The sequence below is a fragment of the Peromyscus maniculatus genome, chromosome 17 (assembly GCF_049852395.1).
Source record: "Peromyscus maniculatus bairdii isolate BWxNUB_F1_BW_parent chromosome 17, HU_Pman_BW_mat_3.1, whole genome shotgun sequence".
NCBI lineage: Eukaryota > Metazoa > Chordata > Mammalia > Rodentia > Cricetidae > Peromyscus > Peromyscus maniculatus.
This window is the reverse complement of record NC_134868.1, coordinates 41,024,916-41,043,785: the sequence shown is the minus strand read 5'-3', so window position 1 is coordinate 41,043,785 and position 18,870 is coordinate 41,024,916. Positions and strand designations below refer to the sequence as shown.

General features: G+C 42.0%; 1 protein-coding gene across 8 annotated transcripts in view; it reads right to left on the bottom strand.

The window, feature by feature from the left end:
• Positions 1-18,285, bottom strand: part of Nrg1 (neuregulin 1) — a 200,576-nt gene extending 182,291 nt beyond the window's left edge. For 6 of the 8 annotated variants that reach the window (XM_015992783.3, XM_015992775.3, XM_076553546.1 and 3 more), the window contains exon 1: positions 18,043-18,213. In XM_015992783.3, coding sequence (XP_015848269.1) covers positions 18,043-18,142 — 100 coding nt within the window. In that variant the 5' untranslated portion in view covers positions 18,143-18,213. Of the gene's footprint in view, positions 1-18,042 lie in introns of all 8 variants that reach the window. The other 2 variants (XM_042262915.2, XM_015992777.3) reach the window with 1 other exon arrangement.
• Positions 18,286-18,870: the final 585 nt, after the last annotated feature.

Here is an 18,870-nt window from a genome sequence, read left to right as displayed (position 1 = left end):
TGACCGCCTCCCCTCCCAAAAAAGGAGGGGAGAAGGAAGAGTAGGATGGGGGAAGGAAGAGGAAAGAAAGAAAACAAAACAAAACCCCAGATACTTTCTTGGGTCTTAGGACGAGAGATGCTGGATTAAAGCACACAGCTGTCATGCAGAAGGGCTGGTTTCTAGCACCCATGTTACAAAAATAATTGCTACTCAGAAGTAGTTTCTCAAGGGTGCTTCCTGGCCTACCCTTTTTACTTCTTTGTGTGCTCCCAGGTTCCATAGGGCATAAATTCCATAAAGCTCCAGTTGTATAACATGCTTGGAAGGAATAAGTAAATTAAGGGTAGCTGAAAGGCTGCACTTCACAATCAGTACGCAATTTCCACAGAGAACTTCTCTATACTGCCTTCTGGATTTTTTAGTATGTATCCTTTATGATATGTTGACAATTTACTTTCCATATTTCCTCTAAATTATTCACATACATTAGTAAACCGAGGTGGTTGCTAAGGTGAATTACACTTCACTACTGTATCTTTTACCAATCGTTGTTCCATGGGAGACAAACTCTTTCCACACAACACCAATTTGTTATTTGCCTAGATATGTACAGCAGTCATTTCCAAATACCTTCAGCTTCCAGGTGACAGTGCCCCAGGGGCATACCACACAAAAGGAGAGACCATTAAGCTAATAAAATCGGATTTGGGAACATAATGTTCTACTACATCAAAGATCTTTTACTTGATAGTTTCTAGAGTAGGGAACAATGCCTAAATATTTAAATGATGGCTAAAGTCACAGAAACATAGTCTGCTTCCCTTTGTTCTTTCTGTGCCAGCACATGGGGCTCTTTGGCCAAGGTTCCTGCTCCTCTTCCCACCATGAGGAGGAGGTGGTTTATCAACCCCTCTCTGTCTCTGTCTCTCTCTCTCTTACACACACACACACACTAGCACTTGCACTTGCACTTGCACTTGCACTCACCCACAAGGCTTTTTCACCCTCCCGCACTCTCAGCCTGGGTCCAGAAGCACTTCCTGTTTATGACCCAGAACTCCTTGCAGTCCATGACAGTCTGGAAAGTGGTAGTTGTCCTCTCAGTTCCTTGGATGCCCTCCCAATGGACTCCTCACATCCCTTTCTAGTCACTGTTTAATTCCCTCATTAATGAAGCTAGCCGAACATGAGTCAGCAAACTGAATGTGTCTCTACTAGCCTCAAAGGAGCGGCATTATCCTCAAGGCAAAGCTCCTCCCTGTGCTACAATCCATGAAGTATCATTATCCTGTGAAGTTCCAATCTGAAGACTTATTCCCTCCATTCCCTAGGAAAATTCCATTTGAGGCCCAGACAAAAATCATAATATGCTGAGTCTTCAGTTTTAGTATATTTGCCAAATCCCATGAATAATGATCCGAACTAAACAATCATCCTCCAAGGACAGAAAAAAAAATTACTGCATCTCTCATCCCTAAGTTCCCCCAATAATAATGATAATGATGATGATGAACAGTGGTAGCAATAACAACCTAACTACCTAAATAAATAATAAATCCCCCCAATGAAAATTGAACCTTTACCCTGCAAAGCCAGTGATAGAGTAAAAGACCTCTGGGTTGCTGATAGTAAAATGTCACATCTCATCAGAGCATGATCAGTAACTAACACTCCCAAGAGTAACTCAGTGTCTCAGCAGTTGTCTAGGAACAAAGGTTCTTGGGCAGTTTTTGGATGAAGCTGTTTCTGACAAAGAACATCTATAGCACATCCAAACATCTCTATCTCAATCTGGGAGTCTCCTGAATTAAGGGCTTTCAGAATGTGGCAGCCCACACCTGCATCATGTAGGAATCCCATTCATAAGCACACTCTTAGCACCATCATCTCCCATGGTATGACATAATGACTTCAATGGCCATCTTTTCAAATGAAACTGACTGTATTGTGTAAGATAGCGTAATAAGGAACGTAAAGATAAAAAGATTTGGTTGATTTAAATTTCCTGCAGGTATTGAAGTAAAATCCTATCAAACATGTCTGTTTCCCAAGATGTTACTTAATGGGACAGAAATAAATCCATGTCTCTTACCTAGAAGCCTAATATGCCCAAACCACTAGAAAGAGAAGCTGAATTCACATCCAGAATCAATTTCTTAGATTTAAAACTATAATAATGTAATAATTAAAATCTCTATATAAAATCCAAAGATCTGTGTTCTATTTCTGGGATTCACGTTCAGATTGGACCCAAATGTTTCCTTTATCAATAGTAATAATAATAATAATAATAATAATAATAATAATAATTCAATCTAATAATAATAATAATTCAAGCTGGTGACCACGGTTACCTGTTGAGCTCTAACACTGAGTTTTCCCACGACTAATGGCATATGACCTTCATGTTTAAGCACTGTTGTAGTTTGCTTTTCTATTGCTGTGAAGAAAACCATGAGCCAAAGTCATGTGGGCAGGAAAGGGCTTATTTGCCTTACCGGTTATAGCCCATCATCAGGGAACACTAAGACAGGAACCTAGAGTCGGGAACTGAAGCAAAGCCCATGGAGGAACACCGTTTAAAGGCTTGCCCCCCATGACTTGTTCAGTCTACTTTCTTATACAGTCCAGACCCACCTGCCCAGGATGGACCTGGCCCTCCTACATTAATTAGCAATTAAGAAAATGTCTTATACACAGGCACACAGGCCAATCCAATGGAGGCAATTCTTCAACTGAGGCTTCCTCTTCCCAGGTGTGTCAAGTTGACACCTGGCCTTAACTCTACCTGGCAATTTTTAACATTGATTACTTCGTTACTTAACTGTAATGTATTTATATGTCTGTTATATATTTATATGTCAAACTGATAACATAGCAAACGTGCAGACAATGGTCAAAGCAATCTATGACTATTAGCTATTATACTGCATCTGTCTACCTCTTAACTGCCTCTAAATGCTTAAAACAAAAGGGAACAAAAATATTTTAGGATAAGTAAGACTTTCAGATGAAAAAAAATTGAAATTCCATTCACTGGGCAGAATAATTAAGCACTGGTTAAATACTGAGAGTTTTAAAACAAATTATGCAAATTTAAACCACAAAAATAATGACTGGTCAGTTCAAGGTCTGGTGACCTGCACTGACATTTTCCAGTTGCCTGAGAGTGTCATAATAGCCAAACTGCTGCCACAACTAACAGTTCCTAATGGGCCACTAATACTTCTACACTCCAGAGTATGTCCCCAGCTCCATACTACCCTTTGGTGACATCCTACTCTATAAGGAAGACTTAGCTCTGGGGAAATAACAATCTCCACTAAAAAGTGTGGAGATATAAGATATGAAAATATGCACCTATAACCACTCAAAAATTCTTCTAAATGGGAATAATGGGTTATTTACATGTCTTAATGTTTAGCTTAATAGTTCAGCATTTTATACAAATTCTGTCATATCATTTCAGTGAGTAGTTATAAAAAAGCAATCATATAGAAAAGTAAATCTATCACCTTAGAAAGCTCTAGTCAATTATAATTGTTAATTGTATTTATTAATACTTTTGTTTCATGGTACCAGGAGCAAATCCAGGGAACTGTGCATTCCATCACTGAGCTACGCTTTCAGCCCTACTAATTGCTTTTGACAGTAAATGCAAAGGAAGCTTACAGCCACAAAAAGCATGTAACCACATGTTCGAGGATGTATAAATTTGACATGTAGAACCTAAATCACATAATCAACATGTAATTATTCCTCATTTCTCATTTCTCAGAGTAAAGTTGAAGTATTTATCATTTCCATAAAGCCATCAGTGACAAGAAGGAAGTTCTGAGTGACAAATGTGCCCTGATATAGAATAATGAAAAGGATGTCCATTCTTTGCTTAACTTACCAGGAAAAATGTTCAACAAAGAACTGCTCCATGCATAATCAAATATCAGATTCTTAGAAGATCTCTGTGGGATTTTTTTTTATACTTAGATAACATATTAAAAACACTAGCAAAATACTGGGCATCTTTCCAATTTTTTTTTTCCTGTCTTGGGAGAATTGTGAGACAACTGTATGCTTGATACATCTGTATCTTGATCACGCTAAAGCAGCCAACTGTGGAACTGCGCAAACATGAACGTCAATGTGGCGTTCGTGTTTAAAGTTGGTGGTAATTTTGAAATACCTCATCTCTAACCTGATATAAAGAGTATTCAGGTACCTCTCTTTTGCTGGGTCCTGTCATGTCAGAAGCACAGGCCCCTTGAAGTTTTCCCAAACAGCATGTGTTCTGTGAGACCAGGACCAATGGCATTTTGTCTTTGTAGAGTGTCATCCCCAGACTACTAAATTGTATCCTGAAACTAGTGGTTTTCTCTTCTTTGTCTCACTGTCCATGTGGAAGAACGGAGTCAACATTGAAAACACGTTTCCTTTTACAGAATGTGGTTGCACTCTCAAAATGAAGCAAGGCTTCCATGAGAAGGAAACTGGTAACAATCTAAGGCTCCATATTTATTCTGTAAGTGGCAGAGCACTGTGGGAAATCACACACTTTTGCTTGTGCACTGTCCAAGTTAGAGGCCCTTCTCCTACAGAAGGTCATACATCCATCAGATCTGGAAACCATGAATCGGGCACTCTATCTCTCCCTCCGTTAGCTTCTCCTCATTCCCCGAGAAGGACTGGCCCCTGTTTCTCCTGCCTGCTGGAAGTGGATCATAGTCTCTTTTGATGGACAGTAAATATAATGTAGACAACACTTAAAATGCACGATTTCTCCCCCAAATATTAAAATATAGTACATAACTATTTCTACAGATACTTCTCTTGCTGTCAGATTGAGGACAAGTGGGAACACACAATGTAATCAACATGCTTAAAAAAAAAAAAACTCAAACCCTCAAGACATAAGTCTCCCATTTCTATTGAATTTAATATATGGAAAAGCATGTATTTCATTTTCCATTCAACTCAGCATTCAAATAATTGGTTTTCTCCTGACAAATCCACAAGCTCATTTCCATAATTCCTATAAGTATAATTCTTTCCCAAAGTGGATAATGCATAAGCAGTTCCCCCAGGGAAAGGTCCATGTCCAGGGCCAGGTGACCTCACTACAAGTCATAATCACAATCTATTGTCTGTATTCGATCTAATCCTTCCAAGGACAATGTATAGGCCTCCAATATTTTTTCCCAGAAATAGATGGTAATAATTTTCAGTATTGCTGACATTATAGCTGTTTATAAAAATCTACCATCTCATGGGCCTCGGTGCAGTACCTCCTTTTCTTAGTTATTAAAAATATGTGCATACAGTAACAACTGATGAAAAAAGGAGGCCACGTATTTGACGGAGAGTGGGGAGCAGTATACAGGAGGGTCCGGAGGGAGGAGAGGGTAAGGAGAAATGTTGCAATTAAAACACAACCTCAAAAATAAAATTGAAAATAAAATTTGAGAGAAATGCATCAAAAATTTTGACAATGAAATGCTATGCTTAGTATCAATATATTTCTGTTTCCCTCTTAACAGAGAATACCGAATATGCTAGAAGAATATAGAACTGGTTTCTGATACATATGCACAAAATTAGGATCTACTTATTACACTAATGAAAACCCACTTAACACAATGGACATGCTATGTCTCATAACACAATAAAATACCTATCAAATCAATTCACAGAATATAATCATTCATCCTTTTGTTTCTGGAAATAGTCTATAGTGGTACACACATTCATCCATATGTACATTTAACATATATAATACATACATAAATGCATATATAATCATATGTTAGTTTCAGTCATTTCTTTTACAAACTCATATGTGAAGTACAGTCCTAGGCACAGTATGCGCGGCAGTTATCTAAACACTATCCTTGACTTCAAACCATGGGAAGTTACAAATGGAAGGATTATATATAAGGAAGTAATGGGCGAACGTTTTGAAAGATTGAGAATATGGGTAAGTGAATTTAAAACACATGAACAAGATGGCAAGCTTTAGGGGGCAGGGTCAATGGCTGCTGGAAAGAGGATCAGTTTCCTCCAGAAACGAAGTCCCGTATAGTTTACACAATCTTAAGTCGTCAGCCCTGGACATGTGTCCATAGGAGCAGCACTAAATGGACTAGGAGGGGGTATATACATGTGCTCATATATCCATATATGTATATATACACATAACCATAATAATTAAAGAAGTGGTGAAGAATTGGGAAGGGAGAGGTGGGACAAGGGAGAGGGGAAGAGCAGGAGTGATGTAGAAACAGTGCTCACATATGAAGCTCATAAATGTTTAAATAATAAAATGCAGGAGCATGCATTACAACACCAAATCATTCATACAACCACCACCACGGGTTACTGTACCCCTTGAAAAGGAGTTTCTCTATACATGCTAAAGTTCAACCTGCATCTCAAAATCAGAATGTCCAGCTCTCTTTCATGCAAAGGTATCACAGATTTATATAGAACCCTCACCAATCTTCCAAGTTTCAGGAATTATGCCAGAAATATATTTCCTAAGTGGTGCTAGTACAAGAACCTCTATGCATAAGACCCAGTAAAAAGACATACAATGTTGATAAAGTCTCCTGTGGGCTTAAACATGGGCAGACACTGGTAACCACATGAAGTAAGAGCTAACATTAGAGGAAAAGAGATTAAAAAATACTTAGTATGTTTTATTAACAAAGCTAGTATTTTTAAATAAAGCTGACATTTTAGTTTTGCTCTGCATCAAGCACAATATAAAACTTTAACCCCAGGATTGCCACACACATCTCGTAGATTACTGTCCACGTGTATAAGTATGGAGATGGAGGCTTACAGACCGTGATCATTGATGGAGTCAGGGTAGGGAAGGGTTATACCTAACCTCACACCAAGAAATGAGAGATAGAACTGGGACCTTGTCTGTTAATCACTGTTCTCTTTTTAACCTTCAATGAAATCCCTGCCACAGTCAGGATTAAAACAGGTATTTCTCTTTCCTAAAACTAAATTCAGTCTCCAAGTCAGATGACCACCGATGTGTCATAGAAGTATCTGACCAGTTATGTTCAAAGTCACATCTTCATGGTGTGTTCTGAAATGCACTGCACACAAAGATAACAAATTTGGAGGGGGGTTACTGAGGAACCCAGGGCTTTGTGCTCATAACTCAAGTTTTCCACCATTACACTGTATCTCCAGCCCTCTCTTTACTTTTAACTTTCAGAAAAGAGCCCACTAAGTAGACCTTGAACTCACTCTGTATACCAGGAAGACCTTTATAATGTGATCCTCCTGCCTCAGCCTTCTCTGTAACTGGGACGACAGGCCCATGCTGCTGGGTTGGACTCAAAGACAAGAATCCTTGGTGATAGGATGTAACTCATGACTCAACAGTAGAAAGCTTCCTAGGTAGCATGCTCAAGATCCTGAGTTTGATTTTCAGCACTATGTGTGTGTGTGCACACATGTTCACACACACACACACACACACACACACACACACACACACACACACACAGAGGAACACTCTAAGACCGTTTTATTTAGACAGCCTCAGATTTTAGTGGACACATTCAGGTGAGAGAGCTTTACTTTAAGGTGATAAGGACAGACAAATTTGGAAGAACAAAGATCTGCTTAGCTCTGGACTGACGCAAGAGTCAGAATCCTTAGGTGGAGAGGATTAGATCAGCTGTCAACTGGGGGTGATGACACCAGCATGTGAACCAAAGAGTACCTTTTTTAGGGAGACTTTGTTCTAGCCAACACCTCATAGAACACGAGGATGTGAATTCAAAGGGTAGGGACCTGCAAGATGGCTGGCAGGGTAAAGGTGCTGGCTGCCATGCCTGGCGGTCTGAGATGGATGACTAGAGCTCACATGATGGAGAGAGAACCGGTTTCCACAAGCTGTTCCCTGCCCACTCCACACATGGTGGCAAGTGTTCATTCACAACTCCTAACACACACACACACACACACACACACACACACACACACACACACACAAATAAATAAATGCAAAATAATATCTCCCACACTTCCTTCACTCTAATGGGTTTGGAGAGATATAAAACTATGCTCCTTAAGATAAACATCATTCAAGCTTTTAACAGTCATTGAATGATTTAAAATGTCCTGTCCTCGATTCCATATGAACTGCTGACTGGAGGTTCATGTTTTAGCCCACAATTGACCTCAATTGAGCTTACAGATGGCTGGTATCCAGAAAACAGAATGCAAGGATACAAAAAATAAAGACATACAATCCTTTTACTTATTACCCATAATCCTTAATGTAGGATTAACTCATGGAGAAAGTAAATCCTCCAAGTTGGAAGTGGGGAGAGAATAGAGGAAAAAAGGAAAGAGCAATAAAAATATTATAACAGACTGTTAAATTTAATACAAATAACCACACTGTGGGTTCTCAAATATATGGTTATCCAAAATAACTTCTCTTAGTTTGAAGCCTATATTATGGCAATTACTATAAATGAAAGGGACTAACACCTCATTGTCCTCAGGTATGACTAAAAATAAAGCTCAAGGAACCTGGGGGTGGGGGGCAGGGAGGAAAGAACACACTCACTGACAGATAGAAAACTTTCCAAGTACAGACAAACTTGAAAAGAGAAAGAATTTAGTGCAACATTTCCTAAGAGCATATGCCCTGGCTTCTGTAAAACAATGGTTCTCAACCTTCCTAATGCTGTGACTCTTTAATACACAGTTCCTCAGGTTGTGGAGACCCCTAACCATAGATTTATTTTTGTTGCTCCTTCGTATCTGTAATTTTGCTATTGAGTAGTGTCTCTGGTCCTAAAACAATTGGAAATACGTGTTTTCCGGTCGTCGCGGCCCACAGGTTGAGAAGTGTTGCTATAAAAGAGCACTCTTGCTGTGAATGATAGTTTTCTATTAAATACCTTTTATCTGACACCTCCTATTCTTTGGCTCTGGATGCCTTTTTTCATGACTTTACAAATTAACTGCACTTTCCTATTTCTATAGTCAAGGGGAAATTCTGAAATGAATGATATGAAACAGTTTATTAAATGAAACAAACATTTTAAGTATAAAATTGGGAGACTTCTTTTTTAAATAAAACCTCTTCATTCTAATTAACTCATGAGAAAATGATAAACAGGTATTTTTTCAACTCTGACAGTTTTCTTTCTTTCCTTTTTTGTGGGGGGTGGGGGGCTGTGTGTGTGTGTGTGTGTGTGTGTGTGTGTGTGTGTGTGTGTGTGCAGGATAACTGAATAAAAATGTAATTGACAGTGAAAGTGTAAAAAGCAATGCTTGAAGCTCCAGACAGTTGATTCTAACCTATAAAAGGTCAATGAGATGTACAAAGTTTGGGACTGGGCACATTTTTAAGTGGCTTCCTGAAACCAGCATGTGACATTTTTCCTTGGGGAGACTTCTTAAAAGACTTAGGCTGGAGAAATGGCTCAGTGGTCAAGAGCATATGTTGCTCCTATAGAGGACCCACGTCTAGTTTCCAGCAACCACATCAGGTGACTTACAACTACCTGTAACTCTAGTTCCAGGAGATCCAATACCATCTCTGTCCTCATCAGGCATCAGGTATGTGTGGGTGTGGCACATATACTCATACGTACACATATAAAGATCCGTTTTAAAAATAAGAAAATTTTCCTAAGAATCGCCAATATTAAAGTTTTATATTAAATCAAATTGAAATAGAAGTTTCAAAAGCTATTAAATGTCTTGGAATTTCAACTTTCAATTTTTGAGATCTTTCATATAAGAAAGTTAGTATCTAAAACAGTTCCCTACATATTTTATAAAATGCATTTTTATTTAAGAAGAATAACCAAAATTGGAATTTAGGCGAATACTCTACAACTGAGCTACAGCCCAAGCTCTCAAAATTGGAATATAGATATTCCATATAATGGCTGGCTTTAGATTTGCTATGGAATAAAAATACTATGCTCTACTTTAAAAATAAAACTTTGGTCTCTAAAATTGGGACATTTTGTGTATGACAACTTACAATCAGAAAAGCATATTTTAAAAGCTGGCTTTACCTGAATTTTGAATTTATAAATATAGCCATCTTATAGAAATATAAGTATATATGGGGCTAGAGAGATGGCTCAGTGATTAAGAACACAGTTTTTGTTTTTACAGAGGACCCAAGTTCAGTTCCCAGTACCCACATGGCAGCTCACAACCATCTGTAACTCCAGTTCCAAGGGATCTGATATCTCTTCTAACCTCAAAAACTTCCTGCATACATACACATAAAATTGAATAAATGTATTTAAAAGAATGTATAAGTATCTATAAACATCAGGAAACATATCTTCACTTGATAGCAGGAGAAAACCCAAGCTGATGTAAGTGTAAAAGTGAATTGGCCCAGGCACACCCTTATTTCCAGCACTGGAAAAAGAGAGGTCATCCCTGTGAGTTTGGGGGCTAGCCTGGTCTATATGCAGCAAGTCCAGGCCAGACAGCTCTACAAAGAAAGACCTGTCTCACCAAATATTTCTGAAGGCAGTGTTGGGGTAGAGGGGCTTTTCTAGTTTCATATTATTCACTAAAATAAAACCTGGATTTATTTACCAGTCATCAATGTTCCCTGTTCACAGCTGTAGTACTTCTCTGCAGACACCTGGTGACTAAGACAGAGCATGAAAAAATGGTATGTTAAGCCAAACGAGACTGAGGCTTCACAGTCAAAATTGCCACTTTTTTTTTTCTCCATGTAAAAGCTGTTAGTTGCCCAGCCCTCTGGCTTTACACTGCCTTCATCCTTTGCAGATATCTGAGGAGCCTCGTCTACCGACTACAGAAAATGCTGCTTCTTCAATTATTCCCCAGCGCAGCTTTCATATATGACTTTAATCCGTTTCATCACTAAAATTTCTAAGATACTTTCAAAGTGATCAGCATCACTACATTATTTAAAATAATATTTAAAGCATAAAGTCAAATTACTAATAAAAAAAAGTCTCTGATATGGAACTCTATGACATCTAGGGTAGCCAGTCACGCACAACCTATAAAACCAACAATTTCATATGGTTCAGCCTACTAATATTCCCTGACCAACATCATTAAACTAAACCTCAGCAGTTGCCCAGAACAGGCAGCTGCCTTCCTACTGAAGCTCAGAGAGGAAAGCGTTGGGACACTGGGGCAGAGCAAAGGCTGTTCCTATCAGAAATACCTGTCTTCATCAAGAAGCAATGTCAACTATATTACACTTTATACGAGGAAATGATACAATGTGGGAATCAAGACAGGTATGGCCATTACAGGGTGGAACAGATCATGAATGAACAAGCTGAAGAGGTGACTTAAAGTTTAAGGCAGTTTGCGGAGTTTAGTCCTGAGCACCCACACTGGACAGCTCACAAACACCCATACCTCCTGCTCCAAGGGATCTGACGCCCTCTTTTGGCCTCCACAGGTACCTACATCCAAGTGCACATACTCATAGACACACATAACATCAAAAATAAAACTTTAAACATCATAACAGGTGAACCATTAAGTAACAGGAGTTATGGGTCTGCGCTACTACGACCTTAGCCCATGGTTCTCAAGAACTACTCTAACTTGTTTTCAGAAATGTGCGTATCAGAGTAGAGTTCTTCAATAGGACCTGAGCTAATGACACAAAAACAAACCTGTTGGCAAACACCTTTTGTCCAGTTATGGTGCTTTCTCGGAAGTGGCCAAGGCCAGGGAGAAACTTCCAAATACAACTAAACTTCCTCACGAGTACTACTTGAACCTAACTGGACAAGACATGCCTAGAAAGACCTTGTAGATGTCTGGCTCTCTGGAGAAAGCTGCCAGTGAGAATTAATCTGGCCAAATGATTTAGCCTGGCAAGGACCACCACTATGATATCTGATAATATTCTGACTCAGAATTCTTAATGAACTGAAGCTACTGTTTAGCTAAGAAAAAAAATCTATTCAAATCAGCTAGCCTTGATCAAATCAAGACATTGTTCATTTACTATATTGGTCAGAATACTGGAAAAACTAAAAAGGAAAAGGCAGAAGTAGTCTTTGGGGAATAGCAGTGCGATGCTCTCAGAGCACCCTCTGGAGGCCAGAGGAAGGTGTCACTTGCAAGAGAAAGAAAGAAGAAAATGGCGAGTATCTGACCTGTCTCCCTTGAGGCTGACTCAAAAATAAACTTGACTACTTGCTATCAAGGGGACACGAAAAACGGGCATATCTTAATCGATGTGACGCAACACTCTCAAGTAATTTTGCTACTTCACTTTCCAAAAGCATTGATTAGCAAGCTTTCTGCCTACATTCTGAAGTCTTGGGGGGAACTTACTGCAGAGGCATTGTGTGTTTGTTCACATTCCTGTGTGTACAAGAATACATGCACATGAGTGGGCATACATGTGGAGGACAGAAGACAGACCTCATGGGCCATACAGTACTTTGCGAGTCTCACACTAGCCTGGGACTTTCCAAGTAGGCTAGGCTGCAGCAAGCCCCTGGATTTGCCTGTCTCCACCTCCCCAGTGATGAATTTACATGCAGACACCACCAGGCTCTTTTTAATGTGAACTCGGGGGAGCAAACTGAGGGCTCTGTGCTTGTAAGGTATTTTTAATATTTAGAAGAAGAGATCTAAACATGATTCTTCACTAGCAAAATGTAGCTTTGTAAACTAGGTTAGACAGAATGATCGAAATCAAGCTTTTACAAGTAGCTAGCTTCGTGTTCAATAAACAGGATGAATTAAGCTGTGTATTTTTTTTCTAACACCTCACTTCTTCTAAAGCAACAAACACTGACATCTATTGGTATTTTGGTAGCCTGCTTTTTGTTCTTTCCTTTCAATCAACCAAAACTCATGCAGATACAAACAGAATCAGGATGAACAGAAATTCCACTTGTTCCTTTCATTTGCTGAACGTCTGCTAATTAATAGGTATATTTTCCCTCCATTAAAATAAAGTAAACCAATACGACTTAATGCTTAGTTTTATTTCTTCTATTTGCCAAGGGGAAGAGTTTCAGGGTTAACTAACCAAGAAAAGTGTGGTTAGTTCTTCTTGGAGCAAATTCGATAACTCCCCCAAAAATACTGGTCCTTGGTGTGATTTCTTCTCTCTTGACAGAACCCAATAAACAATCAGTAGTGTTCAATTCAAATTTTTACTTTGGTAAAAGTACTAGCACTCTGATCTGGTAAGAATCCATTATATTCCTCGGAACCTTAAATGTGACATATAGTGAGGGAGGAAAAGAAATGAACATATCAAGAAATACAGATTTATTGTATTCCTTGTTTTGCTTCTATTTCAAAATACCTGCAGCAGGGCCTATGATCTTTGCTGGCAATATATTGTTAACCCTGATAAAAAAGATAGGAAAGGACATGTTGATACATACTTTGTTTTTCAGTGGCTGTAATTTACACAAGTCCCAAGAGAGAAGACTACATATTCTGCACTACAAAAGGAGGTTTAAACAGCAACTCTTAAAATGTTGCCAGAAAAGGAATCGGGTTTCAATATCTTGCAGCTTGAAACCTCAACATTTTCCTGCCAGATAAAATCCTGTTGCACCTCACTTACTTTCAATATTTAGATTGAGCTCAGCAATGTTTTCATAATACATATATGCCGTTATGAAACTTGATGTTCTCACTTTTCTCTATCTTTACAGGTAGTCCATATTAATATTTATACACACTCTAATGTAAGGTCAGCACTGGGTTTTCCTTCCCATAAAAGGTAAATTCTGAAAATTATGTCACATATCCTTGCAGACAATTCCTTCCTTGAGCAATCTGATAAAGAAAGCCTGCATGTGCTGGGTACAGAGTCCCTGTTGGCCAATAGTCAGCAAGCTTTCCTGGGTTATCTTGTTCACACTCCAGAGAGTCAGGAATTATCTCCACTTTACAGAAAAAGGAAACTTAGGCACAGAAAGATTAAGTTACTTTCCCATGAATTTACAGCTAAAGGGTATTTGGTGAGGCTAGGGTTTAAATCCAGGCAATCTGTCTAGAGAACTAAGGGCTAGGGCATGCTGCCTAACACTCAGACACTTTTGTATTTTCTGCTCTTAAAATGATATAATATACAATGCATGCATTACACTGCCTGGAACACTATCTCTAATTAACAGCAATTTCCATTACTCTGAATAGAAAAAGATTGAGGGGTACATTGGAAATATATTTACTGTTCACACTATGGTCCAATACTTTCTGATATTACATATACCCACATAAATGTGAATATATACATATATATTCTCCTTAGCACCTTCTTCTAATACTAATAGAATGAGTATTATCTTCATTAGTACCATTTCATCACTTTGTATATATGAAAACAGTATTCAAGCTTCCCTCACGCTCCCTGCTATTTTAGTTCCTTATAACAAGTTCTATTTTGTTCTGTAAATAATCTTTAATGTTTTTAATAATTACATAATGTAAGCAGTTACAAGTAACCAGGTTGAAACAGATCACTGGACATTCCTCCTTGTTCTGTAAACACAGACTGCCCTGTTAGTGACAGGGTACTTTATTTCCAAGAATGTTTACAGGCACTTCAGCCTTTGGAGCCATTTAGTTAAGGAAGCAGGTGGGTGATATCATTTGAGGCACGTACAGCCTGCGCCTAGCTATTTGGGATACGTTTCTACAGTTTTCCACTCACAAATACCCTATCCACCAGGCATGAAATAGCACATAATAGTTCCAGGTCTGTACTAGGTGTGATAACAGATTCGTGCCAGGTCATTTAAGGGGCAAAACAGTAACAAAATTAATACTGTACAGAATAAGAAAAACATCAGCAATCTTAAGAAAGGTCTGAAGTCATTGATAAACTGACAGAATAAAAAGAAAAACTGATTTTGTAATTCAGGCTTCTAAAGGAAAATACTAAGCTGAATGACTCAATCGGAGGCAGGATCTGGGAGGTCCAGCTTGCAGGAGGCTGGGGACATTATGGGGCCCTCGATACATGGATCTCCTACACAAAGCCCAGGGTTTCACTGAGGTTGCTTATTTTGTGCAAAGAAGAAGAATTAATGGCCTCAAGGGTGTGGGACCAATAATAGCCATTATTCCGGAATAAATAATTGGGTTGACATCTGCAGTCCCAATAGTGTGCAATTCGGTATTTGTTACCTACATCGACGATAGGAAACATTGCCAAATACGTGTGACACAGCAAACGGCCCTGTCATACAGCAGGTTAAAGGGTGCTTTTCTCCTGAAGAGTTCCCACCACAGACGTGTTGGCACCTGTGCATATGGCAAAGAGCACAGCAGGGCTGAGTCCCCTCTGTCATCTCAGCTGCTGTAAAGCTGATGTGAGAACATCTGCAGAGAGACCCCAACAGCCCATGTGCATCACCAAGGACGGACGGACACACACACACACACACACACACACACACACACACACACACACTGCTTCAGTGGTTGTTTTAAGGAAAGGGTGACACTTGGTATTGAAGGTCACCAGCATGGGAACAACTCAAGAGATGGCTGTCCTCATAAATCCTAAATGTGGCTGTGTGGCAAGTGTGCAGGCTGTTGAGGATGCCACAGACCCACAGGCCAGAAAAAAAAAAAAAAAGATCCAGAAAGAGTGTGGAGTTCCCCACACATCACGTGACTATGGGCCGCTCATCTTCTTCAATAAGGAAAACCAGACTGGTATTTACCACCAGAAGGAAAAGTGGCAAGGCAAACACAGAACTACTGATTCCCAAGCAGGACTATCTAAAGCTTCGTGCTCCTGCATCATTCAAATTTCAAGGTGACCCTCTGCAAATCAAATGAATACTCTTTATCTGGTTTAATCTGTTGGCAGTATCCTAAAGGGGATAAAAATTCTTCTGGAGTGGGTAAAACGTTTCTCTATCCCAGAAAGTATCATACCGTGACAGGAAACAAATATACTAAAAAATCTAGCCCACAGACAAGCCCATCCCAGTTTTTTTCGGGGAAAATGGCGTGGGGGGGTGGGGCAGGCAGGATATCACTTAACCAATGTCTCTGGTTTGGAGGGAGTCACAGCTGAGGGACCATACAAACAATCAAGGAAGCTGTAGCATTCTCTCTTAAAGAGAGCATTAGGTAAGTCCTGAGACAGTTGCCCACCTGGTGAGTAAGGGCCGCACCGGACAGCAGTAAAAATTCTAACCCACACCGCTAAATCACTAAAACATCTGTGTTATGTTGTACAGGTGAACCCTTGACAGGAGGTGAACCTGCTACTGAACGGGACGCTAATCAGACCACCATCCCACCTTAATGCATGAGCCCATCTAAGGCACAGGTTCCCAACCTTCCCAATGCTGTGACCCTTAAATACAGTTCCTCCATGTTGGGCTGACCCCAATCAAAAAAATTATTTAGTTGCCACTTTGTAACTGTAATGTTGCTACTGTTATGAATCGTAATGTAAATATCTCATATGCAGGATCTCTGATAGGCGACCCCTATGAAGGAAAGGGTCTCTCGCCCCACCCAGGGGTCGCGACCCACGTGTTGAGAACCACTGATCTAAGCGGCCCACACAAACTTCTGAAGAAAATAAGACGCCACAAGTGGTAGCAAGGGAAACCAAATGTTCCTTATACCTTTACAGTATTTGTTAAGTTTGGATCTCTTTAACATACTATGATGACATTAATCCAGCTCCCCATTTCATACTTTGAGTACAATGTTATATTTAGTCTCCAAAATACACAGTAAACATTAGGGAATCGTCAGTCTACCTTCAGAAAGACTTATTCGGGGTAACTAAGGTGAATCTCATGAGCAGTACTCTTTATGCAGACACAAGAACGGCCAGTGGCTAAACAATTACCCTCTGTTCGCTTTCTGTTTTGTTCTAAACCTTGCTTAGGGTCTCTGCCAACAATCCAAGTTCTGAAATGCTGAGTGATTCCAAGGAGTGTACTAAGAAAATGCGGTTTGTTTTCGTCCTGCACGGAGCAGATACGTCGGCTATCTTCTTCAGGCACAGGCTGCACAAGTTGTGGTTCATTTCCCAGAAGTACTTCTTAATATGTGTGTTGGGGATGCTCTAGGTGACACAAGGCACCCAGATCGACCGTAGGGGATTGCAGAGGGAAAGTAAAGACCCCCTCATGATTCACCCCCTTAAGCATCTATTTAGCGGCCAGTGAGTGCATTAGTCTTTCCTAGGGATATCTAGGGTGACACGGTCATTGACGTTGTGTTCTGATGGTGGATTAAAAAGATCGCTTTACAAAAAGCCTTAACTCCTTTTTTTTTTCTTTCTATATATAACCAGTAAACAACTGGGGTTCAAAATGTGGGTAAACGGTTACTTTCTGACATCTCTTGGGAAACTAAACTAGCCATGGGTATCAGGGTGACCGTGAAAGCTAGAACCGCTAAAGGCAGAGTTCGTAGAATTTATTCAGAGCCGACCTGAATCTTGGCACCTGGCCGGGTTCTGCGTGCTTCGCTGACCTTTAGGAATCCCTCTCAGCTGCTCTGGGTTTCCCTATCGCAGCACGCAATCAGGGCGAAGCCAGGCTCGCACCACGGCTGTGCACCGCTTCCCTCCGCCCACCGCGCCGACGCCCGGGCGCCCACACCGCCCTTTTTCCCCCCGACCACCCTCCGCGCAGCCGGGCCCACGCGGTGGGGCGCAGGCTCTCGGACCCGGAGCCTGTACCCGCTTCTCTCGCTAGAGGGCAGGCGGGGCCCGCGCAAAGCCCTTGGCCCGCAGGGCACGCGCAGCCGGCAGCGGTCCCGCACTCGGAGCCGCACTCCGAGGCTGGGCTCCACGACCGACGCGGGGACCGAGGGCCAAGCCGGCGAGCAGGGCGCACGGAGGACCCGGGAGGGTCCGGGCGGGACGGCCGGGCTCGCGGTGCGCGCAGGGCGCGGGGTGCCAGGTGGAGGTGACCCCCGCAGGGAAGCGCGGGGTTCCACCACGCCGGGGCCGAGTCAAGAGCAGGAAGCGCGCGCTGGGACACACGGAACCCGGGGAGGCGTCCGCCCGGGAGTAGCGGGACTGCGGGCACTCACCTGGGCTTGGGTCGCCCTCGCCGGGCGCGGGCTTCCCGCGGGATCCCCGGTCCTTCTTCTTGCCCTTCCCCTTGCCTCTGCCTTCTTTGCGCTCAGACATCTCGCCGAAGATGAGCGCTCTCCGCGGAACCGGCTGGGCGACGGTGACGCGCGACAAGTTTGGTCCAAGGGCTCAGAGAAAAGTTTGTCCCCGGAGGGAAGAGCGAGCAGCCGAGCTGCGTGGAGGCGACGCCTGTCGCCTGCGGGGAGCGGCGTGGACTCGGTCACCTGGAGCGTCCGCTCCGTCTGGGATGACTCGGGGCTGCTCTAGTGTCCCGGGTCCCGCCGCTGCCGGCTCCGGCGTGGCCTCGCTCCGATGGCCTCGGTCTCGTTCCCTTACAGCCCGAAGAAGGAAAGGTGATCACAGTCCGGTCTGCGCTCGCATCGCCTGGCGGCCGCCACTCCGTTCCTGCCGTCCGCGCGGCTCGGAGTTCCCACAAGTTTTGGGGAAGTCCTAGCCGGCTCTTTTTCAATTGCCCGCAGGTTGGACGCTGGCGCCTCCTTCGCACCCTCCCCTCGCCTCGCCCCCTCCCTCTTCCCCACCACACCCCCACCCCTAGGCGCAGACACGCCACCGGGAGGAGCCTGAGCTGGGCGATCGCGGCTCAGCCCCTTTCTTCTGGCGGCCCAGCCTGGCTGGGGGCGGCCGAGCCCAGCGACTGCCTGGAACACCCGACAGGGGTCGCTGGAAGCTGCTTTGACTCTGCCGCCGCCGCCGCGGGACCGATCCGAGCAGTCCCGTGAGGCCAGGAAGGGACCCTGGCGCTCACAAGTCCTTGGCAGGCTCCA